At 35.5% G+C, this 21653-nt stretch overlaps 1 protein-coding gene across 50 annotated transcripts in view; it reads left to right on the forward strand.

Moving 5' to 3' along the window:
- The window catches only part of LOC138713728 (longitudinals lacking protein, isoforms H/M/V-like), a 614547-nt gene that overhangs the window by 35653 nt on the left and 557241 nt on the right, over window positions 1-21653 (forward strand). For 46 of the 50 annotated variants that reach the window (XR_011335972.1, XM_069846045.1, XM_069846048.1 and 43 more), the window contains exon 4: window positions 158-247. Coding sequence is in view for 48 of the 50 variants with exons in the window: in XM_069846045.1 (XP_069702146.1) it covers window positions 158-247 (90 nt within the window). In the remaining 2 variants the exon portion in view is untranslated. The other 4 variants (XM_069846075.1, XM_069846094.1, XM_069846068.1 and 1 more) reach the window with 4 other exon arrangements.

The following is a 21653-nucleotide window of genomic DNA, read 5'->3' on the forward strand; positions in this document are numbered from 1 at the left end:
ATATATGCTTAATACGCTACCGAAGTTTGAAAAATACTGTACTAGAGTAACAATTGAATGGCTGTAATGGAATACATGGAAACACGTAATACTTTTTGTCATATCTTTTATGTAAGGATACATGCTTTATTTTCATTCGTATTTCTTCTTGGTGCAGGATTTGCGCCGTGGCATGTTGCAGACCAGTCTAGGGACGAGGTATTCATGGCTGCGCAAGAGGCTGTTGGTGCTCACAGGGATTCACAAGGTAAGATGCAAAGGCCTGCTACAGTGACTTTCGTAGGAATCACAGGGCATTGAGCGTTTTGTTCAAAGGGACGGAGTAAAACCTCATTTAAATTTGAAAAAAGAGGGTTGAGGAATTGTTCCCCTCATGCACATTATTTCAAATTCTTGTTAAATTGGTTCTTTGTCGTTTACATTTGACGTATGATAATTTTGAATACGTGTTTTATGATAGTAATGTTCACTATAATAGTCCTCATTTTGGATGATATAAATTTAAAAAAAATTCTTCTGTTTATATTTTGAAAGAGTTTCCACTCGCATTTTATTTTCATTAGTACATCGTTATTTATACATTGCCCTGTGGTTCCATTTTTTTGCCAGTGATCATAGTCAGGTTTGTATTTCCTACAAAAAATATTACAACTCCAACCTCTGAATTAGTGTTAAGTACAAAATACCTCTCTCTCTCCAACTTCATCAGCCTGCATCGTCGAGCATCAAAGGAGGATTTTTAACCCCACCCAGACTAGATGAAAGTGCAAAACCATTTAATGATGTTCCATTAAATATGGTACAAAGGAGAATTGTTCGGTAGTGTGTATTCTAATCAGGGCATAAAGTTGGATGAATTGCCGTCTTACAGTCTTTCTTGACTAATTTTGGAATTTAATCTATTTCAGCACATGTTTTGTTTTGGCATATAAAAAGTTGAATTACGAACGCATGTGGTTAAAATTATAAAGTTTCAGATCTGTTGCTCGTGGTTAGATTTTCGTCTTTTCCAAATTACCGTAATTAATGTGACAAAATTATCAGACAGCTTAGTAGTAAAACATATGTTCATTAAGCCTTGCCAGTCAGGAAACTTTTGGTACAACAGTCCAGCGAATTTTACTCATACACTTGGTCTCTCAGCATTGTAGAGTTGTGTTACATGTGTAAGAGTTAAACTTTTCTAAGTAACTCAAGTTGCTTATGTATGGTTAAATATTTGTAAGATCTTGCTTATGAAGGAGTTACATATTTGTACGATCTGTACTTTGACATCTGCTTGTGGGTGGGCTGGCACTGCACTGCAGCGAATGGGTTTGTTGCCTAGCCCAGCCATGCGCTGGCTGGCTGCTTGGCTGGGAGAGAGGAGAGCAGAAAGAAATCCATAAAAGCTGCAAATCAATATCAGAGCTAGCTCTGAAACTTCCCCATGCATCCCTCCGTCCCAGTCTGGCCGTGTCTACCCCTCTTACTTCAGCTGGCTATTACCAACTCTTGTTGCCTATTCGGGTCAGTCGTATTTCGAAGATGAGAGTTCTCTCTATAGTTGATAGATATTATTTGTTTTTCGTAATAGTTTAGAAACCCGCGTTTGTTTCTTTCACTGAGTTCTGTAGATGTGTACAAGAACATTGAATGATGTTAGATAATTATTTAGAATTAGTTGTCCATGTTTATAACCGTCACACACATTAATTCGTTAGTTGCTAATTGTGATCGTGACGTAATACTAACTAGATTACAATGTCGAACAGATTTCTACATTACAGGCAAAAACTAGATTTCAGAACAGTCGCAATGAAATAATAAGACTTAAAAAAAAAGCATCTTGATTTGATTCAAAAGAGAGTAGCCAAATGTTAGCTGCGAACTAAGACCAAAGCAGACGAAAAATTGTACCATGTAGTTAGACAAAGGGGATGGAGAAAGAGAATGAAAGAGAAGATAAGCAATGACAGATTAAATGAGTGTTGAAAGAATACAGGAGTTTTGCCCTAGCATAGTTCATAGAATTATATTACAGGACGAAGGGGATAAATTGGGGGGGGGGAAACTGATGAAAAGTAATAAAAAGCTTGCATGCAATAGGAGGAAGGAAATGTAACAAAAGCTTAGGGGAAGACTTGAGAAATGGAAGTGAGAGGACGAATGACAGGCATGGATGGTATAAAAGAAAATGCACGAAAAGCGTGGGGGTGGGGAGGAAATGTTTCTTGGGTAGAAAAACTGAAGACTAAAGAACAAAAAATCCTGTAATGAAATGGAAGAATGTGAAGAAGAATTCCCGAGTAATACTATGACTAGAGTGCATTGAAATTCGTTCAGTTGTAGCCCATATGCACTCAAAATTAATATTGGATTGTAGTTCAATCCCTGGGATTAGTGGATCTTATATGAAAAGAAAAATGAGCTTTGTTTTAGAATAAGAAAGGACAATTTCATAAGGACTGGTGAATAAAGTAGCAAGCTCCCTTCCAACCCCAACTCTATATACATAGATTTGGTTCTGTCGTCCATTACAAAAACAGAAAGTGCATTGACGTCCAAAATACAGATGATCGAGATTATCAGACATTAGATTAGCAGAGAAGTTGTAGGGGGTGGGGGGGGTTTCTTTTCGTAATGTTTAGTTTCTTTCGTTGTATAGTATAATGAGGCGACGTATAGTGTTACTAATTTTGAGCGAAATTACGAAAGCTTGCACAGGTTTCGTGTTACATATTTATTGTAGTAGTGTTCAAAAATTGTATTCCATTCCTTCATTGGGCAGCGTGGGATGTGACAAGGTAGGGTGGAGAGAGGGGAGGTACATTAGCTTATCAGAGATTGGAGGTTTCTTGTGTTGGGACACTTTCTTTATTGGATGGTATAAGGGGTTATACTGTGATGGCGATTGCACTTGATTTGAGTATCGAGAGTTCGTATTTTGTAGTCAAGGATAATTTTTTCTCAGGAGATATTCTAAATTTGTAAGGAGTTTCACTAGAGGAAACTGACTATGATGCTGGTATTGGGTACAAAAATGTATACTTAGTACTTAATTACTCAGTGGTGTACGTCGACATTGATTTGGCTTCAAAACTTTGAACATTTTGATGAAACAAAAAAAAAAATTCAAAATTTTTGAACATTTTTTGTTCACCACTGTATGCAGTAGAATGTAGTTCCAGTTAACTGTAGATGTTTATATTAAGTGTTATTAAATTAAAAATTGTTGATTTGATTGGGTAATTGGCCTTCTATGATCTGTCTGTGTTTGTTTTTATGAGCATGCCTGCTTTTCATGAGTACATTTAAGTCTACATAAATTTATACTGCGAATATCTTGTTATATTTCTATGTACAATGATGGCCTTACTGCTGTTGATTTGGTACTTGCTTTTACTACATTACATTCATTATATAAATATTTCTTCCCAACCTAACTAAACCACCATTTGTATAGTTCGGTAGGTTTATTGGTGCAAAGGGTATTGTTTTTATATTGTAAGTTAAAATTGTACATAAAAGGGACTAACTTGTGAAACTTTGAGTAAGACGTGTTTCTTTGCAGTAAGTACAGAATTCATCACAGAAGATAATTAATTTGAAGATAGGAACATTTTCAACTTATGTTCCGATGCGTGTGTATATATGAACTTCAGTTCGGAAACGAGCAAGCTTTGTTTTTCGTCGTGAGTCCACGAAGATTTCTTCCTCCCCCGCTTGGGATTTGCAACCGGTTTTTAGTTGTCTTTCCTGAATCGTTTTTTAAGAAGATTCTTAAAAGAAGATGGCGTTGAAAGTTTTTAATACCAAAGGTTCACATCTGTGATGATGACAACTGGATTGAAGAGGCAAAAAACCATGATTGTGTGGTTTTTTGTAAATGAGCATTTGGGAGAGCATCAGCTAAGGAGGACCTTCAAAAATAAATGGTGGGTTATTTTCTTTAAATTTTTAGGTTAATTCTAGTTCTATAGAATACTTTAGTTACTGCTGTTCCTCGTATGTTTACTTTTTTAATGTAGTGTGTTGGTAATTTTTTTTAAGCTGGTTTATTGCGTTCTAAAAGATTCAGAAAAGATTGTGTCTTCCGGACAGGTTACGACGTGTATTCAGGCATTTCTGTAGTTCATTGCGGTTATGTTACGAGTATAGTCAGTCATTCAGGCATTTCTGCTGATATCTAAAAGTTACTTCAGGTATTTCTGCTGTTATGTAAAAGAGACTTCAGCCATTTCTGCAGTGCATTCGGACATGTTACGTGTATTCAGGCATTTCTGCTGTTGTCTAAAAGAGACTTCATTTTGGCAAATCACGTTATTCAAGACACTACATTTTTGGCAAATGACGATTTGAAAATTTTTCACGACAGACGGGGTCCAACGTGAATTTTACCATTTTTTTTGTCGGTTATTGGAAAATACTTCATTCCGTCGAAGAAGATTCGGAAAATTTGTTTAGAAACTTTGTTGCGGATTTTGGAGTTAAATTATGAAGATGGAGTAAAGCTGGCATGGAGCACTTGGAACTGGAAACAGGAATTAAGGTAATATACCCCATTATTATTATTATTATTATTATTATTATTATTATTATTATTGCTGCTGCTGCAAATTGAACTGTAAAACACCGTATTGTCAGTCGACATAATGTCACGGGAATGCTGCTTTTATATGTATATGATCGCGTTATCTAAGAGATGAGTTTGGGAGATAAACTTAGAGTTTTTATGTGTGGAAAATTTTATTCTATGCATAAATAACATGCGCACGAAGAAATTGTACTTCTCAATGATGTCGTCGATCTGCCAGAACCTGTTCGAAGCTTGACGAGTTTGAGGTTTGCGTGTTCGCAGTATTAAACTATTGGATTGGTGCGAAAGATGGTGGCGTTTTTCTAGCGTTAGTTTATTTGTTACTATAGTACTATTAAAAATGAATGAAAGTACAGAAAAACACTACGAACTTATACTTCAGTCCAATATTATTGAGAATTATGAAACCTCTGAGTTCACGCGTATTGATGACGGACCGCATCGTTTTGTAGTAGTCGTGAATGAGCCTGATGTAACAGTTTCAGGTACATATTTATAAATACGCTATTTACTAATATTGGTATTATGTATGTGCTGATATTACGTATGTGCCGAGACTTTTTTTGTGGATCTCTTCATGGTGTTTTGAAATAGTGGGATGTTTCAAGAAGTGATGTTGTTTCCTCCCGAGGAATGTGTTGTTAAATAATGTCTAAACTGTGTTTACTTTTATTGTTCATACAGCCTCAGCATTTGTACAAAAATGCGGTATAGTGACTAAGAAACACTATACAATTTTTTTAAATGCTGTCGTTAAAGCGTTACATTATAGTTCAAATATAACCGTTTATGAGAGATTCGTAAGTTGTACCAAGACTTCGTTAATGCTGCAGGAGCCATCGATTTTCTGTGTATCGTGCACAAAATGTAAATAATAATAATACTAATTATTATTATTATTATTATTATTATTATTATTATTATTATTATTGCTATTTTTTTTTTCTCTGCTGATGTGTTACTGGCAAGAGACTTTCGCTATTTAATTTTTCTCTGCTGATGTGTTACTGGCAAGAGACTTTCGCAATAGTTTCGATCAAGTGGGATTAATATTTGGTTTTTAAAAATCGCGCGTGCCTCTGCGTATATGTAACATGTAAGCACTCCATTACTTGATCGTGAAAACTGATCGACGTGTACCTACATTGGAATTCCAGGAAGGTAATTACGGCTGCGTTTGCTTTTACATAAATATATGTGGTATGTATAGTAAAAACTTGTAACACGTGCGTGTATGTAATCTTATCATGATTGATTTAATGAAATCTCCAATGTGATAGTGCAGAGTTTAATTTTTCAGGAGGAAGAAAAAGGTAATTAAATATCAATAGGCCTACACTTATCCTTGATAACATTTTAAATACTTTTTTCTTCCTCCTGAAAAAATTATGCTCTGTACTGTCGTAGGTTTCATAAAATCGACGATATATGCATGTACACACACCCACACTGTTATGCTCCTCTGTGGCTAATTGTAAGATTACTGGTAAGTAACTTGAAGATTTCAATTGATACCTACATTAATGGTAAATTTTATATCTGGAGTTGAACAACTTGACAATTTCATTGATGGGTCAGTAGCTGTCACGGTGTCGGTTTTAAGGATTTGGAAATCTTGGAGGAATTATTTTATGATCATATATTTGACCCTTTAGCGAATACCAGCATTTAATATTATGTTCATTACTTGAGACTGTTGCTGAAAAAGCATTCAAAATACGTTATATTTTCTTGTGAATTCTGTATTACAAAAGTGTGTTGTTTCTGCTATACCTTAAACTGTTTGGATCTTGTGATGTGCAGGTGATTCTATCGCCGATAATTTTCTGAATTTTATTAATTGCTCAAATTTTTGTTGGTGCACTAAGGTGGAAGGCATTGAGTGCATATTATTAAAGACGAATCGCAGTGTTCATCCGATGCATTTCTCTTGCCAACGGTAACACCGAGTCATGTTTGTTGTTGCAGCATGGCTAACGGTGTCTGGATCACAGACTAATAGTAGGTTGCTCCAAGGATCGATGTCTATGGCAGCTTGGACTCGAAGCAGTGGTAGTTCTGGTACTGGCTCTAACACATCTACCAGCATTCTGGCTTCTCCATACCAAGAATTGATCTCTCAGAGCAACTGTAACAGGTCATTGAGTTGTCCTCGCTGTGACCGCAAGTACGCAGTACTTTACACGTTAGAACGTCATCTACGATATGAGTGCGGTGTTGAGAAACAATTTTCTTGTGGCGTTTGTTTTAAACGTTTCAAGCGGAGTGATGTGTTAAAGGTTCATCAACGAAATGCCGGGCATGTAACAGAAGATGATGTGTGATTTTATATTGGTGTAGTTCATACGGTATTCGAAGGATTCGGTTCGTATATTGTGCTGTTAATCATTGACAGTGTATTTTCGTAGAGATGAACTTTACATTCATTTATATGACTTTCTCTAATTTTGGAATACTTGTTGGGACTGAGTAAGTCTTGGCATTTTAAGGAAGATAATTGATTTTCTTTAACTAATTGTGCTTGAATTATACCTTCTCAAATATAATTCAGGATGGGAAACTGATGTTTAATTGAAATATGTGCTAGTCAAATTTTGCTCCCAAGCCTGGCACCTTCTGTCGTTTCAGGGCTGGGCCTGTTTCCCCTGCCCACACAGTTCGTGTGCACCCGCTGTGGGCGTCGGTACATTGCTGCTCGTTCTCTGTGGCGCCATGAAAAGTTTGAATGTGGAGTGGAGCCACGTTTTCAGTGTACTGTATGCTACCTTCGTTTTAAACATAAAGCAACGCTTAAGACTCACTTCAATTCAAGACACAAAGGTTTCCAGTCGGTTTTTTAGGGTTGGAGATCATGTATTTCATGAGTTTCATGAATATATCCGTTGTTGCTTGATTTATTACTGAATATTTTTTGTTGAAGCGCAGTTTCTCTTGTTTTTGTAATTATCAGCACCGATTTTGCGTTGAAGCCTATGGCAATGGACTACGTCTTTTTTTGAAACTGACCTTTATTTCCTAAATGTTGGATGCTGATGTACCGTAGGTGGCATTACAACAGCGGAACTGATTGTTTTTCAGCATACGCTGGCCCACCGGGCCTTCAGATGTATCCAGGTAACATCTGCCAATACTGCGGACGTAGGTACAAGTACCGCAGTGGGCTGGCTCGCCATCTGCAAGAATGTGATCCTACCTCCAAGAAGTTCGCCTGCCCACAGTGTCCATTTACTTTCACCAGGAAGGAATATCTGATGAAGCATTGGGATTTATTCCACTGACGTGTCATTCCTTTAAGAAAAGTTAATGTTTGTGTACATTAATTATGATAATGATTTTATCTAGACTTTTAGGTGCATCTTTGTGGCCTAATTTTATGACCTGTACTGCGTTTCATATCGTTTTTTTGCCTGGAAATACTAATTTGCCTGAATTTGCGGTGCTTTGAACTAACTTGCTTGGATTTTTTTTTACTTTTATGGGCTTCGATTTGACGCATTTTCATAACTTTTTTTTTGTTTTGATTCCTAAAGTTAACCACAATTAGAAACCCCTTTACGGTTCGTAATATGTATGCATTATGCATCGTAGTGATTGTGATTTCTTTTTGAGAACGTTTGATACTTTGTCTTAAGTCTAACAAGAAGTTGTCACTATAGAATTTTGGCTGTTACTATTAAACGTTCGACATCGTTATTTGTTAATGTTTTTGTGTGATTTGAAGAAGTCGATCGTTCGGTTGCTCGGCCTTGACATGCGTGGTATCTTTGCAGGCATGGTCATATCACCTCAGGGCCTGTCGTATGTATACCAGTTTGAAGGTGTTACTTCAGAGGAAGATGGCATTCAGCTTCATGTTTGCCAACTGTGTGGGAAAAGCTACAAATCTCGATCTACACTTAACAGGCATCTTCGTTACGAGTGTGGGAGAGCCCGCTTCAAACTGGAATGTTCAGTTTGTGGGAGGAAGTTTTCGCGTCCTGATAATTTGCGTCAACATGCCGGAATTCATATGCCAGGATATGCCGGGTACAAGGCTAATAGTAGTGGCGGTGGTAGCAACAGTGGCGCAGGGAGTTTTCACGCGACTGATGGAGTATGAATAATTGGATCGTTTTTATCCAGATTGTCGTTTATTTAAGAACATTTTTGACGTGAATATTAGGATGATCATCCTTGTAATTCGCGTTGTTCCCGTCATTGACTTTTTAATGACAGGAAGCAAATTAGTATGCGATGCGCTTGAATCATATCGCCATCTTTTATCGTTACATCATTTCGAAGAGATTCTAGTGAATTAAGAAGAAGTGTAATATATGAAGCAATTTAATATCAGAAGAGTGCATTCCTAAATGTGTGGAACAAGGAATTCTGCTCTATTATTCAGGTAATTATATATTATGTAATTAGACATTTTCACTTGCTTTGTCTGGAAAATTGCAAAAATTATATTTTACCCTTGTATTTACGTCATGGTACTTGTTTCTGTAAATGTTTGGCTGAACCACAGTTGTCAGCACTCACATACATACATATTCAGCAAAGAAGTGGCTTTTTGTAGATTTCATGTTGGCACTTTACATCCATTTCATAATTGGATGTAAAATGTTTCTCATGTTACCTATGTGGTTTAAATTGAAAATTCAAGTAACGGGTTAGTAAATGAAGACATGGGGCAATAATGTTGCGGAAAGTTTATCATGGTCGGTGCTTTAGGTTACGTGAGACTTATAGCACAGATTATGACAAACTGTCTCTCTCTGGTAAAGTGTGAGTAGGGTTGATGAAACGAACTGTTTTTTTTTTTTTTTTAGTACAAGACCCAGATAATATATCTGTTATTTTTGTGAGCATACATTTGTTTGCTGAAGTGTAAAGTATTGTGATTCCAAACATTTTTTGAAACTTTTAAGTTTTAAACATTCCACTATGCCAGAGGCATTGTCTTGTGCTGGAGAGACGCTTGTCAATGGCAGTATATAAGCTGCATAAAAATGCACTTAATTTTTGCAATTTTGCAGGGAATTTTGTGAATAAATAAATGCCATGACTGATTTTGTGTGTGATAATTATAAGAACTAGTGTGCAAGTTTATTACATATTAATTGTTTGAAGTTATTTAATGAAATGAGCTAACAGAGCAAATACTAGCATTATTTTAGCTACTATACTGCTGCATTGCTACAGTATTTTTCGTTCTTACGTCCTGTCATTTTCCTGGAAAATTAATCGTCCTTTTCGTAATCTTCAACACGTGTTGGTAATTTGGTAAGGAAACAGAATTGTTTCAGGAAAAATGAAAGTAACTGGATGTGATGTGGTTAAATTTTCTGGTGCATGTTGATGTGCCTGGGTTTTAACAACATTAAGACTTTTTTTATATTGCCTCTGGGAATTATAGTAAAGGGAGTTTCAATTGCGTTGATATCAGGCTGAAAATTCAGAAATATCTTTAACTAGTAAGATATCTAATTTGTTCATCGTGCATAGTTAAAATCATTGTATTCAGGTAATGTTTTAACTATACACAGATATTAGAGGTTTTAGAAGTGTACTACATACTACAGAAGGTTTATCAAACGTCAAATGACTGGGTTGTAATTTACTGCTAACTCTTCGTTTTAATGGATATTTTGGTCAAGTTAAAACCATGAATTTTCAGGGCAATGAAATGCGTGGGAAGTGCAATTTTTCGAAAATTATATCAAAGCAATGCCTACTTTTTTTACTACGCAGTATCACCTAGTACACATTGTTTCTTAATTTTGGTAAAATTGATTCACATTTTGTCCAGTATTTCTGTGTCCGACAATTCATTGAAAAGGCTGTAACTTGCCTATCCAGTTACTACTCCTGTGTCAATTTTGGTACAGTATTTTTTTTTTATACATGCCAGGTCTTTGGGTGGAACCATGAGTGATTTCTCTGAAGCTACAATAGTTAACGAGCATCCAAATCGTTAAGTTTTAATGTGTGTAACATTTTCTCTCTTGGCCAAATCATGCTTGATGTGGTAATGAAGTAAATTTGATATAAATTTGAGAATCTTCAGTGTATTTGATTTGGATGCTCCTTTGAACACGAGTGCACTTAATCTACGACAACACATTTTTAATGGAGGGGCCTCTACAGTGGCATTGCCTATTTAATGGGTGGGTGGATGTGTGATAAGTGTACTTAACTAGTCTCAACACAGACCTACTAAACCTGCAATGATTTCCCTTGTCATCTGGGTATTACCATGAATTATTCCTCAACCTTTTTCCTTGTCACATTGAATTAATTGGGTTGGGAAGGGAGGGGCAGACTGGACAAGTGTCTTCAAGATCTTCAGCTGAAAGGAGTTTCGTCATGGAGTTATTAGAGAGACGCATATCTTGCTAAGAAATCGTCATGGTGCTGTGGAGTGCAGAGGACCTGCCATGGAAGCAGCGTTTAATGTCAAAGTAAGTACCTGCATTAAATTTTCTTCTGAAGTTGTGTGAATTACACTAGAGCAACTCAGAAAATAACCACCACCCAAGTTTTTGGACCAGGCATACACTTGCAACAAAATTCATGTTCTTTGCAGTGGTAAATCAAATGCGAGGAACTTGGGAAACCTTACTTACAAGGGTTGAAAAATTATATCTTAATAATTTAGGATGAGTTCACATTTTAGACTTAAAATCACCATTTTGCCTAAAATTGAGTACCTTTTATATTTGGAAATTTTAATTATCAGTAATTTATGCAGTTGAAAATGCTTTTTCAGCTTAGATACAACTTCACTGTAACATTACTACTACATGTCTCATACTATTTTATGGCGTCATTTATATTTCAAGACCTTCGATATTTCTGAGTGCTCTTGGTGTAGTGAGATAAAGTTTCAGATGTTTGTGTTATTTTTTTCCCCCCGAAAAAAAATTCAAGATAGGTTGTAAAAACACATTTTTACGACATTTTTATTTCAATTTCTCAGTGGAAAAAGAAAATTTGATTTGTTTGGTTAATGACTAGTTACTATATAACCATTTTCTCATAGCAATACAAAAAACATGTTTAATTTAATTTTGGAAAAGAGTTTAGTCTTGAAATTTAAATTTTCAGTTTTTTGAGTTTGTTACGCAGGTATACTGTGCATGGGAAGTTCATGGACAGATAATAGGGGACTATTCTGAAATTACATGATTAGAATGGTAATCATGAAGTTAACAATATTGAGGAGCAAACATTCAAAACTTTACATGTTCATTTTCAGGAAGATGCCAAAAACGTTCAGCTCTGCAATGAACAAAACATATTCTGTGGTAAAATATTTTTTCTTCCTTTATTGATTCATATTATTTTTCATCATAGAAAAATCTTCGTTCATTACAGACACAAATATTTGTAGCATTTTTTTAAAATGAACATGTCAGTCAGGTTTTGAATGTTTGCTTCTTAAACATCTAATTTGATCATTACAAAAACATTAAATCTCTTATTTGGTGATGCATTACTTCCCATTCACATGTTAACTGTGTGAAGTTGTTCAATTTTTATCTTTGAATGCAGTAAAATTCTCCCTCCATAGGTGACTTGGAATTGCTGTATGTCCCTGCAAGTGGATGGTGGAGATTGATTCTTGATGACGTGATTCCATACTGGCAACTGGGCTACAGGAAAAATGTGTATGTATTTGCTTTAATTTGGTGTGACTTGTGAATTTAATGATAGATCTAGATCTAATTCAGCTTTCTGTACAGATGTAATAATTGGGTTGGATAGGCAAAATTTTACTTGCTTTTACAAGCATTTGTTAAGTTAAAGAATGATATATTAGTTACTGTTTCTAAGAACCAACAGAACCAACCTACTGCAGTTCGAAGTTTGTCTTGCATATTACCGTTAAAAATGTTCAAATTCACTTTTTTATTTAAATCGCTAGCATACAGTTCTGCAGAATTTAGTTCTTTACATAGTGTATATACATATTTTAACATCTGTAGTTGTTTACACGATGTTTAGTCAAGTGTCTGAAAACAGGTTTGAACGTTGAGTAACACCAATAAGGCATCACTCGTGAGACAACTAGGCCAGGAGGTAATGGGGTAGGGTGGCCAGTTCCTTCCCCCTTTACATGATGTATAATTAATTATAAAATATATATTTACTGCTATTACTTGAATTACCTACTAGTAATTGGATTGAGAACTTGAGTGAAGGCTTTTTTTCTCTCCCTGTAATGTGTGGTTCCTCTTAGGCTAGGAGAATTAGACGCGTCATGATGCAACATTTTATCTATGGTACTGTCTCACATTGATTTCTTATAATTGGGCACACACAGAATCAGACACGACGAGATGGTTGCGAGCATACACGGGGAGACAAATTGGATGACTGCTTGAACTTGGTCGTGAACAGAATCTAACAGTGGCGTGCAATGTGTAAGCTGCATTTACATTTTGTTGTAAACAGGAAATTAAATGTAGTATTTATAATAATAATAGTAATAATAATAATGGACGCACAATGTGCACTAAGAAATAGTTCGTCAGTACAGAATTTTGTCAATGAAACATTTCCTTCTTTGCAGTACATAACATGATATAATTCACAGAACTCACTGCACAGTTCACAAACAATCGAAGCTCGGTATATGGTATTGCTTCTGTGCAATAATATTTATGTATGTACGTTGACGAAGCACGCCTTGCACTCAGTGTGAATGGCAAGTCACTGAACCTCTGTGTTTCTATACACCTGGCACAGAGTGAGGCTTACCCCCCCCCCCCCAGTCTTATATGGACATTCGTCATTAATTGACGTAAGTTTCTAGCCTACCTAGGCCAGTTTTCCAAATCCTCACAGCCAGCAGATCAGTTGTTGCGAGCAGACAGTGTTAAGCTATAGCGAGGCATGTGATCCTATAAAGCAAAACATTGCGTCGGGTCTGATTCTCTGTGCACCCACCCTTAGTTGGATAGTTTTACATAAATTACGTAGCTATTCTAGACTTCACTCTGGCACATTCTTGCACCTTTTCGCATTCCTTTCTTTAGTTACCATTGCTGGAGTGTTCTTAAACACAATTATCTTAAAGGTGGGCTAATAATTCTTTCTCATGACCTTTGTATTGTGAATACATTGGCAAGGGAGACACTGAAGTTAGTATTGATGTAAAATGATTAAACTTTCGTTGCTAATTTTGTTGAAGTTCTGTGTTGAATTGATTTCTGACAGTGGATCCTTTTCTTCAATAGTTGTTGTACAGATAAGTGCTGCGTATTTGACTGCAGAATAAAAGATAATTAACTTTTTATTTTTTTAAGGAGGCACCTAGTCATACATACACGGTGATTCACGAGGATTTGCCATCCCTTACGGAGCTTATTTCCGAAGACACTCTGAACAAAAAATGTCATATAAACATTTGTCCTGATCTCAATATTTTCAGAATTACACTAATTTGAAGTTGTTTGTAAAATACCATTATTCTTGAGTTTCAAGGGTAAAAGAATATTGCAGATAAAGAATGAACTATTCAAAAGTATCATTTCTTTAATTAGCTAGCATTCTGAAGCTAAAAAGTGTTGTGAATTCTATAGTTAACTTGGTACAAATTTTTTTTTTTCTATTTTTAACTACAAAATTACATTTTTTTTTTTTTTTTTTTTTGCGCATTTATCACAACAGTTGTTACAAATCACGCCACTCTCGTAAGTTCTTCAAGACTACATTAGGATGCACAATTAAACTGTAAAGAATCAAGTTTCTAAAGTTGTATGATTTGTAACAATTTTTTGTGATCAGTACGTAAGAATGAATGTTATATTTAGTTAAAATTGAAAAATAAAATCTGTATACAAAGCAATTAACACTTTATAGCTTCAGAACACTAGCCAATTAGAGAAATGACACTTCTGAATATTTCATTCTCTATTTGTAATATTTTTTTGCCCTTAATACTAAAGTAAGGTATTTTACTAAAAACTTCAAATTAATGTAACTTTGAAAATATTGGTTAGGACAAATGTTAATGACACTTTTTGCTCAATGTCTTCGGAAAGAAGCTCTGTAAGTGACGGTAAATCCTTGCGAATCACCCTGTATATTGTACGTTTGTGCCTTGTGAAAAAGCAGTACAGTATTTTTGTCTTTGTATTTTAGAGGTCGCTACCAGACATTCAAATTTGTATTTAAAAAGATACTAACTCAAATTTGTTTTCTACACATACAATTATATTATTTCAAATACTTCATATGGAACATAATATGCAATTAATCTAGTGGAAATCATACTTCGGATGTCTAGAGGAATTTTAGAAGTCTGTATGCCTATATACTTCATTACTAGGCTAACAAAATAGACTTTTTAATGTCGTGATGTTTCTGCCTGAACTTTTTCAAATCTGTAATAGATTTTTGTAGCAATGGTGTCTGTATCTATGCTTAGATATTTCATTGAAGTCCTTCGTTCTGCAAGGTGCCAGTCGATGTCATTGACTGTTTAATTTCGATTGAAACATTTTCGTAAAAAAAAAAAAAAAAAAAAAAGAATGCAATCAGATCTTCTAACAGGTATCATAAGTGGCCCAGATACTTTTTCATAGCTGTTCTGGACAATACTTGGGTTCATTTATTCTTAATTCTTTAGATCTTTTAATAGCTGCCAGTTGTTTCTAGGTGCGTAACACAATGAGGCTGTTTGGAACCAATATTTTACATAAATTTTTACTGTAAAATGCAAATATGAAATTCCCATTTATTCTTGAACAAAAATATAGCTTTAAGGAAGAAATTGATTTTGCCATCCATCTAGCATGAAGTCCAGCAGGTTCTCTGAAATATATTCCTCTTCTGGAACTCTCGGAAGATAATAGTAAGTTTTAGTAATTCCTTCTAATATACTCGGGACTGGAACTCTAGTTGTTTCTGGGCAAAAGTGATCCTATCACTGGCAATATGTTTTACTTCGTTCAGTGCAAAAGCATAATATCAGAGGTGACAGTTTCGTAATCTGTGTGCCAAATTGTACTATAGGAATTTCTGAATCTTCTAAAAAATATATCTTATCCAGTCGAAATCACAGTCTCTTGAACAACTTTTAGTATGATCTTCATTATGTGATAACAATAAGGCAACTGCAACATTTGTCCACCTTTCGCTTAAGTACTTACTTTACTCAATCCAGTATTTACTGCAGTAGTATTGAAGCTCATACAATTTAATCGGTCTTAAAGCTCATGATAATGATTTTGTAGTCTACATTGTAACGCCTAATGTGATACACATGTCCAAGATAGGTTGTGGTCTACAACCAGTTTCAATGAATTTCTGCCACTGATAAATTGATTTCCTTGTAGAGGCCAGTTTCTCGTTAGCAGTAAGGAACCATTGCTGTACAGTTGTTGTAGATTTGGTTTCATGGAATTTTAACTCACAGCCTGCGTTATTTGGACCTATGGAAGTAGCCATTTTCTCGAACACTACACCAGTGCCTTGCCTTGGTTGCTGTGTGTATTGATGTGTTTAGTGCGAAAACAATAAATCTCATTGTTTAACTTCACATAGCTTAAACAAACTTGAAAGCAACACAGTAACCACTGAAGTGTAAGTCTTTTTCTTTCCTCTCAATAGTTTTTGTGCCAAAGACTTTTTCTGTAACATCAGTCTTCAGTTCTTCGAGTTCCAATGCGAAAACACGAGTAACAATGTCAGGAGGAACAGCAGGTTTTGTCATGTGGCAGTATCTATTTCAGTCCATTGTGGATTGCAAATGAAAGTTTAATAATGTGAGATTTGCCATTCTTACGTACAATAGCATTGCATCTTGGTATAACTGCTGCATGTTTCGTGGACTGCCTTGGAAGAGGGCAGAATCACTGTTTTTCTTGAAGTGATTAAGAGATAACAAAATCTTGTAGGTCTTGATCAGTACATAATATCTTTTGGTTTTTCCTTAGAGTCTGCTGCCTTTACAATTCCTCAGGCAATACTGGTCTACTAAATATTGCTTGAGTAACTTGTGACATGTGAGAAATGGCTATGAACAGCAATCCTATATTATACAAACAGAAGTAAAGTCATTCTAGTGAGCTTGTTTTGCTGATGTGGGCCATTGTGTTGAAACTGAATCCCTGTTCATAATAAGGGAAGAGGAGGAGCTATATCATATCACATAGAGGGCTTAATGTAACATTTTCGTTACGCTTGGCTACAATTAAACCGAAGGAATGTGTAACAATAATGTCTTCAGAAATATCAGCATCCCTGAAATAATTCCTGTACTGCAGCTGTACTTCTTCTAGCAGTAACTCTTACGGACATGGACACATTCCAGGCATCATGTCTTACCAGTTTCTTTCATGTAGTTCTAAGATGCAGCTAAAATAGGAAGCATGCCTCTTCCATAGTGCTGCCCTACCACCTAGCCATTAATTAGTGGCAAATACCCACACCATGGGATTAACAGCAATATTTCATCTCTAATGGTGATAACATTCAAGTCTTGATTGTTATTTTTTTAATGTGTAGTGCTTCATACTGATTGTGGTCACAGCATTGGATTTTTAATGTAAGTGGAGACAATGCGTCATAATACAATATACGCTCTTCTACAGTAGTCTGAATAACTATAAAAATAACATATAAAATTGAATTTTCAATACAACACCTCATTTCAAAATATACGTAATGGCTTTTCTGTTCATTAGCTTTTGACCTCTCTTCACACACTATGCCCCATGCAGAGTCCCCCCATCATAGTACAGACCCAGAAAGAAAAATTGGTCCACCCGAATTTTCCAACTTATAACATACTGTGCATGCTCAGTACCTAAATTCTGTCTAAAGAAATCAATTATGAGAAAGCAAATAGTGCATTTTGACGGATATTACATCCATGTACACTATACTATAAATCTGTACCAAATTTTCAACCAGTTCATTGTAATTCTTTTATTTCCCAAAAACCATTGTATTAGCATCCTCAAAGCTTTCCAAGCTCTATGTTTATCAAGAATCTTTTCATATACAAGTTATTTAGATTGTAGCATCGAATCTGAGATCTGGTAAAATTTTCAGCCCTTTTATTTTGCTTGAGGTAGTTTAGGGAACATTTGTATGATGAAATGTAGAGCTTCAGAGTTACTATCCAAATCTTTGGTATATGTTTCCACGTTTCATATGGAGTTGGACTAACAGAATGCTCTTTCTGAACATAAGGGGTTCTTGAATTACATTGTGTATGACTGGAGCCAGTTCTTTCCTTGTTGGCCATTCTTTCTTGGTGAAATGCTGCTCATCTGCCCTGCAGTCACATAGAGGAAGCATAAATACTTAGTGTAGGCTACCTTGAAACCAGATAAGAAATTCCAACTTCTTAAAATTGCCACAATATCCCACTTACAGTATCCATAGTTTAGTTTTCTCAAGAGAAACTTCACATTTTCATATTTCTCTTTGCTATGAGCAAATGGAAGAAAACTTGTTCACTAGGACAGCTTTCAGACTCCTTGCTATGTGATTCTGGAGCAATGGATATTGATTTTTTTTTTTCTGTGATTAGTACTTTTATAGTGTGAAATGTCCACCATAAAAAGGTAACAGTACCAGGATTTTTATCTCTACAATTGATTAATCTTGCCATCCCCAATCACTAGGCTTGTTGATTTTGTGCGTCTTCTATATGTAACTCTATCCCACATTGTCTTCAAAACTCCTTAAATGATTTTCGTAGTCTACTTTTTCTGTGTTGCCTTGGTGTTTTCCAGTTGTACATTGTTCTTGGCCAAACCATCACAATTCTTTCTCCACTTCATCTCCATGTTCATTCTGTTTTATTGCACCTAGATATTGAGAGCACTGTCTGATATATCAGACTGCTCGTAATTTGTTAGTATTTGTCACATTTTCACATCTGTAACAAATAGCCCTAATAGTTTCTACTTGAGACCATCCAGTTTGCTTTTTAATTTCTCTGGAAATCGGTCTGTCCCACAAGATGCTACTTAAACAAGCAGTTTATCCAAATTTGGCTTTCAGGTAATAGCTCCCTGTAAAGCAGGTTTGAATAATTTCGAGGAAAAATAGTTCCTGGGGTAGCTCAGTCGGTAGAGCATTCGCGCGCTAAGTGAATGCCCCAGGATTGATACCTGGAACAATTTTTTTTTCTCGAAATTATTCAAGCAGTTTATAGTTTATTTTTGTGTATTCTCTATTATAATTCATAATCTCCCATCCATTATTATTATTGTTATTGTTGTTATTATTATTATTATTATTATTATTATTATTATTATTATTATTATTATTATTGATGTAATTCAATATCAAAAAGCTATATCCAGGTTTTACGTATGTTTTCTTGCAATGTGTTTAGTTTTTTTTTATCAACATACAGTGCCATTTTTATATTTCAAATCAAGCTCCATTCTGCACTATTACTAATTTGGTCATCAACAAAATTTGGGTGAAATAGTTGTTGCACTAAGCTGGTGACAATTTCTGCTAGACTTCAAATTGTCATTTCATTTATCTAAACTATATTGAGAAACACATACAGAAGCGCATTTTCCTTGTTGAAACGTATCTACTGAAAGCTGCCACAGTGGTCTAGTGGCTAGAGTGCCGCTTATCGTGTGCACCTGGGTTAGATCCTTGGTGTATCCCCTTTTTATAACGTGGGTTGAGCAAGCCAGTGGTCCAGGCAACACTGATTTTCCCCATTAGCTCCGGTTTTCCTGTGACATCCCAATAAATCTACATCTCATTGCTGGGGTAGCATAGACCAGCCGCCTTGGGATACCATGGACAGTGAATCTGTCAGTAAATTGGTTTACACAACTGGCTTCATATTGATAATTGTTAAACAGTCAAATACTATAAGAAGTATCTATTGAAAAGTGTGATGAGAAACAGGTTCAGTACCCCATATGAAGAAATGTGTGAAGCATGCTTTTGACAGAAAGAACAGTAATGTGCGTGTGAGGATGGAGTTGAGCCTTAGAAAAAGTACCAGCACAAGACTTAAACATAACTGTCATAAGGGGTTTACTGGTATTTCACCATAGAAAGGTGTTAGTGGTGGATTTTCAGCATCTAATTCAAGAGTTTTCTGGGCATTCACAAAGCTTGATACCAAAGCTTTTTCACAGGGGATGAGAGGCAGACAAGTATTGGATCAGGGATTCCTGGTGAATTGATTTTAACCTCCAGTCATGTGAGCACGACTGAATCACCTGGGTTGAATGTATGAACCACTGATGCCTTGCAGAAATGAAACTCAAATGCTTACCACGAAGTTATGTTCAGTTCTTGTGCTAGGTAATTTGTACCTTTTCTTGGACTCCAGTTCGTCCAGGAGTGTTCTGTTTGAGCATGCTTTGGACATCCTTATTGAGTACGGAATCTGCTCTCGTGACATGTAAACTAATTTAACACACTGTTTCGAATGTTTTGCAGCAGCACTTTTAAAATAAGTTTCTCAATGCAGTTCTGAAAACAGATTTATACTGTGAAGTGCCAGCAGAATTGTGATGTTGGCTTGGTGCAAAAACTGATCAGGGAAAACATGCACGTTTTCCTTTACAGAATTATGCTTAAATTATTTCAATTCTGTATAGTGTTTACATTGATTTATTGTAACTAAACGAAAATTCTCTTTCTTTTTTTTCCAGAGATCAAGTGATCATGATGACTTGACGTGGGATTGGTAGCAGAAGTTTCTCCAAGCTGTTGTCCTGTCCAGGCAAGAAATGTATGTCATCAATGATGTGTTACTGATTTTGTCATTTGTTTCTTGATAATTTCGATGCAAAATTAGGCATGTGTTTATATGTTAAAAAATTTAATAAGGCTATAATGATACCCTTGCCATGCAAAAGGCAGAATTTGTGTATTAAAGCCAGGGACCAAACATCGCAGTAAGAGCAAGGTATATTTGCATGGTATGGTGCTTTGTGTTATTTTACTTATGGATGCTGCTTTTAATCCATTCAGCTCTGGAAATTCTGTCAGGCTATATAGGCTATATTAGAGAGAAACTCTAATGGCTTCATTAAAATATAATTTTTAGGCAAATTCCCAATAACTTTTTTGTCTCAGCTTTTCAAAAAATTCTGTTATCTGGAATTTCATAAAATTAATCGGTAAGAATTGAAGAAGCAAGCTGTATTTCAGAGCTGAATGTTCATGGCTTTTTTTGTACTTCATCCTGGTTTATTTATTTTTTTCAGACTCGAATTTTTAAACACTTTCACTGCTACCTTTGCATTGCATTTGTGATCGCGATATGCAAATGGCATATATAGTATTTGAATGTTTAAACTACTTATACTACTATGCAAGAATGATTCTATTACCAGCATCCAAAAGACTTGGTTAAGTGTTGTAATGAGGTGATTACACGGATTGGCCTTCACAAGGAATTTTTTTTTTCCTCTCCCACACCCTGTGGTGAAGTAAGGAGTCATTCAGATGCTAGTTCATAGACTGTTGGCAACCGAGTAAGAACAAAAGTTTCTGTAATATGTAGAGAGCAAAAATAGGAGGTATTTTGAGCATCATTTTCAAAATTGAAAAGTTCCAGGAAAAAAAATTAAGATAAAAAAATATTAGCTTTTCTTGAGGAACTTTGATCTTGCAGCAGTCAGTCTGCATACCATTAAAATTGGGGTGTGGAAAGCAGTATGTTGTCAAGTTAGTGTGTTTGGGTCCAATTTTTCTTTTGGTTTAAGAATATTCTCGCATCTTTCCTGCCAGGGAGCCAGAGTATGTCAAAATAGCTAGTTTTGAGGACAGAAGTTTGAAGTGTCTAAATCAGTGACAACTTAAATTCTTGAGGATTTGAAATGAATGAAATTTCAAAATACTTGTGAATCTGATTTATCTGAATTGCGTAGGTTCTTATTCTGCTTATTGCGAAATGACTTGCATTGTGAGGACCCATGAAAATTTTTTTTTTTTTTTTTTTTTTTACTTCGCTTAGTACCTGGCATGAAAGATATCTTTTTGTACTGCTATTCTAACTGGGCAAATCTTGCCATTATTTGTCTAATCTTAGGTTCGAGCATATGGCGGGTGGGTGGGAAAAGTGCATTAACTCCGTAAA

This window comes from Periplaneta americana, chromosome 14, assembly GCF_040183065.1.
Source record: "Periplaneta americana isolate PAMFEO1 chromosome 14, P.americana_PAMFEO1_priV1, whole genome shotgun sequence".
In the NCBI taxonomy this organism is placed as follows: domain Eukaryota; kingdom Metazoa; phylum Arthropoda; class Insecta; order Blattodea; family Blattidae; genus Periplaneta; species Periplaneta americana.